The following is a 2,381-nucleotide window of genomic DNA, read 5'->3' as shown; positions in this document are numbered from 1 at the left end:
CCTCCCCCTCCATCCTCTCTATGTGTGTGAGTATATTTTTCTTTATATGTACAAGAAGGAAAGTGTTTATGTCAATTAATAAATTAATGAATTGAAAGTACTTAATTTCAATTAATAAACTATAGTCTCTCACTTTTTCTGTCTGTGTGTGCACGTGTGTGTGTATTTGTGTATGTGTAGATGTTTGCCTTCAGTGCCAAAAAGTACTGTTACCAAAACTGGCTGAATGTCCAGTCAGTAGCGCCAGATCATCAACATCCAAACAGCTGTACCCAATTGTCTCATTCCGACCCAGTCAATTGTGATAGACTTCAAATAGTTCCTGCTCATAGCATACAATATCACTACTTGACAATAATCACTTTTTAAACTTTACCACCATCTTATTTCCTGCTATACTTTATATTAGATTAGACAAAGATGAAGTAAAATTATCCATTTTGATAAATATGTGGTCGATGCCAGTGCTGCCTGACTGGCACCCATGCTGGTGGCACATAAAAAGCACCATCCGAGAATGGTCAATGCCAGTGCCGCCTGACTGACTCCCGTGCTGATGGCATGTAAAACGCACCCACTACACTCTCGGAGTGGTTGGTGTTAGGAAGGGCATCCAGCAGTAAAAGTCTTGCCAGATCAGATTGGAGCCGGATACAGCCTCCTGGCTTGCCAGTCCTCAGTCAAACCATTCAACCCATGCCATCATGGAAAACGGATGTTAAACAATGATGATGATGATGATGATGATAAATAATTAATGATTTACAAGGGTTGTTAAGGTTTTGCATTTATAACCACAAAATCATGGTTTCAATTCCTGGACCAAGTGATGCATTATGTTCTTGAGCAAAACACTTCATTTTATATGGATTCTACTCAGCTGTAAAATAGTAACCCTAAAATGGACTGGTGTCCTGTTCAGGGGAAATATTGTGATCTTGGTTACTTCCTTTGATATGGCTGAACAACCAATTTTAATTAGTCAGGATTCACAGTACAAGTTGTCCTATTGATCCTTTTGATTGCTGAATATGAAATGTGGCTCTTGTGACCTCTGTCCAGGTAATTTTTTGAGTCACCCTCTTACCCTTGTATGCCAATCCGGTCACTTATACGCCATAGAAACTGGATAATTGGTCCTATAAGGTCAAGGGCTTGAGAAAGCTATGTCCAGGGGCTTACTTTACTTACAAGAGCTTCTAACAGAAAGTTAACTACAAAAATACTTACAGCACGGGTGGCCTTTTTAGAAACATAGGTTTTCACAATAATACCAGCTTGCTTTGTGAGTTCATCCTCGTCTAAATTCTCTCGAAAGTTCTCTACAGCAAGCCAAAAGTCCAGGTTCTCATCACAGAATTGGCTTTTCAGATATTGCTTAAACAGTTGCACACCATCTGGATATAAAAGAAAACAGTAAAATTGCAAACTGTATTTGATGACATAAAAGACACAGGAGCATATTAGACATACCCCAATTTCAGCAATGCATATTCAGGGAAAAAGGCACTTAATATTTTAAAGCTTATGGGAGACTCTACTTTGTAAATAGGACCAAGAGTGATTTTAGAGAAAAAAGTGCATACAATGCTATCAAGTATGGTACATACCAGATGCATTAACCCTTCACTAATTAATCACGCAATTGTTGTAAACAAGTGTAAATGGATATAATGAGTTGAAGATAAACAAAGAGTATGTTCTTATATATAAAAATGTCTACCGTAAATCCTTGAGTATAGTCCGCCCTTAAGTATAATACGCAGGGTATTTTTAGGGAGCTGTACCTCTGAAAAACCTAAACCTTGTGTATAATATGCACCCCTTCTCTAACTGTCCAACCTTTGTTCAACTTTTGTATAATTTCTGTATAATATTGATATGATGTGCCAAATTTGGTAGGGTGGACCCCCAAAGTAGAAACAGCTGTAAGAGTATAGTATTATTCACTCATTTATTCCTATTCATTTACTTTTTTATTTACTTATTTTTTATTTTTTATTTACACATGATTGTGATTAATTAATAGATCCAATGGATGTTTGCAGGCTGATGTTTGTTAATTAATTATCTTCTCCATTTTCTTCTTTGCCCTATATATGTGTATATATATATATATATATATATATACTCTTTTACTCTTTTACTTGTTTCAGTCATTTGACTGTGGCCATGCTGGAGCACTGCCTTTAGTAGAAGAAATCGACTCCAGGACTTATCCTTTGTAAGCCTAGTACTTATTCTATCAGTCTCTCTTTTGCTGAACCACTAAGTTACAGGGACGTAAACACACCAGCATCGGTTGTCAAGCGATGTTGGGGGACAAACACAGACACACAAACATATACAAACACATACATATATATATATATATATATATA

At 36.6% G+C, this 2,381-nt stretch overlaps 1 protein-coding gene across 1 annotated transcript in view; it reads right to left on the bottom strand.

The window, feature by feature from the left end:
- LOC106879326 (regulator of G-protein signaling 4) overlaps window positions 1–2,381 on the bottom strand; it is a 19,318-nt gene that overhangs the window by 2,330 nt on the left and 14,607 nt on the right. The window contains exon 3 of the mRNA XM_014928834.2: window positions 1,231–1,397. Coding sequence (XP_014784320.1) covers window positions 1,231–1,397 — 167 coding nt within the window. The remainder of the gene's footprint in view (window positions 1–1,230; window positions 1,398–2,381) is intronic.

The sequence above is a fragment of the Octopus bimaculoides genome, chromosome 1 (assembly GCF_001194135.2).
Source record: "Octopus bimaculoides isolate UCB-OBI-ISO-001 chromosome 1, ASM119413v2, whole genome shotgun sequence".
Taxonomy (NCBI): Eukaryota; Metazoa; Mollusca; class Cephalopoda; order Octopoda; family Octopodidae; genus Octopus; species Octopus bimaculoides.
The sequence above is the reverse complement of the archived record's forward strand: the minus strand, read 5'-3'. Positions and strand labels throughout refer to the sequence as shown.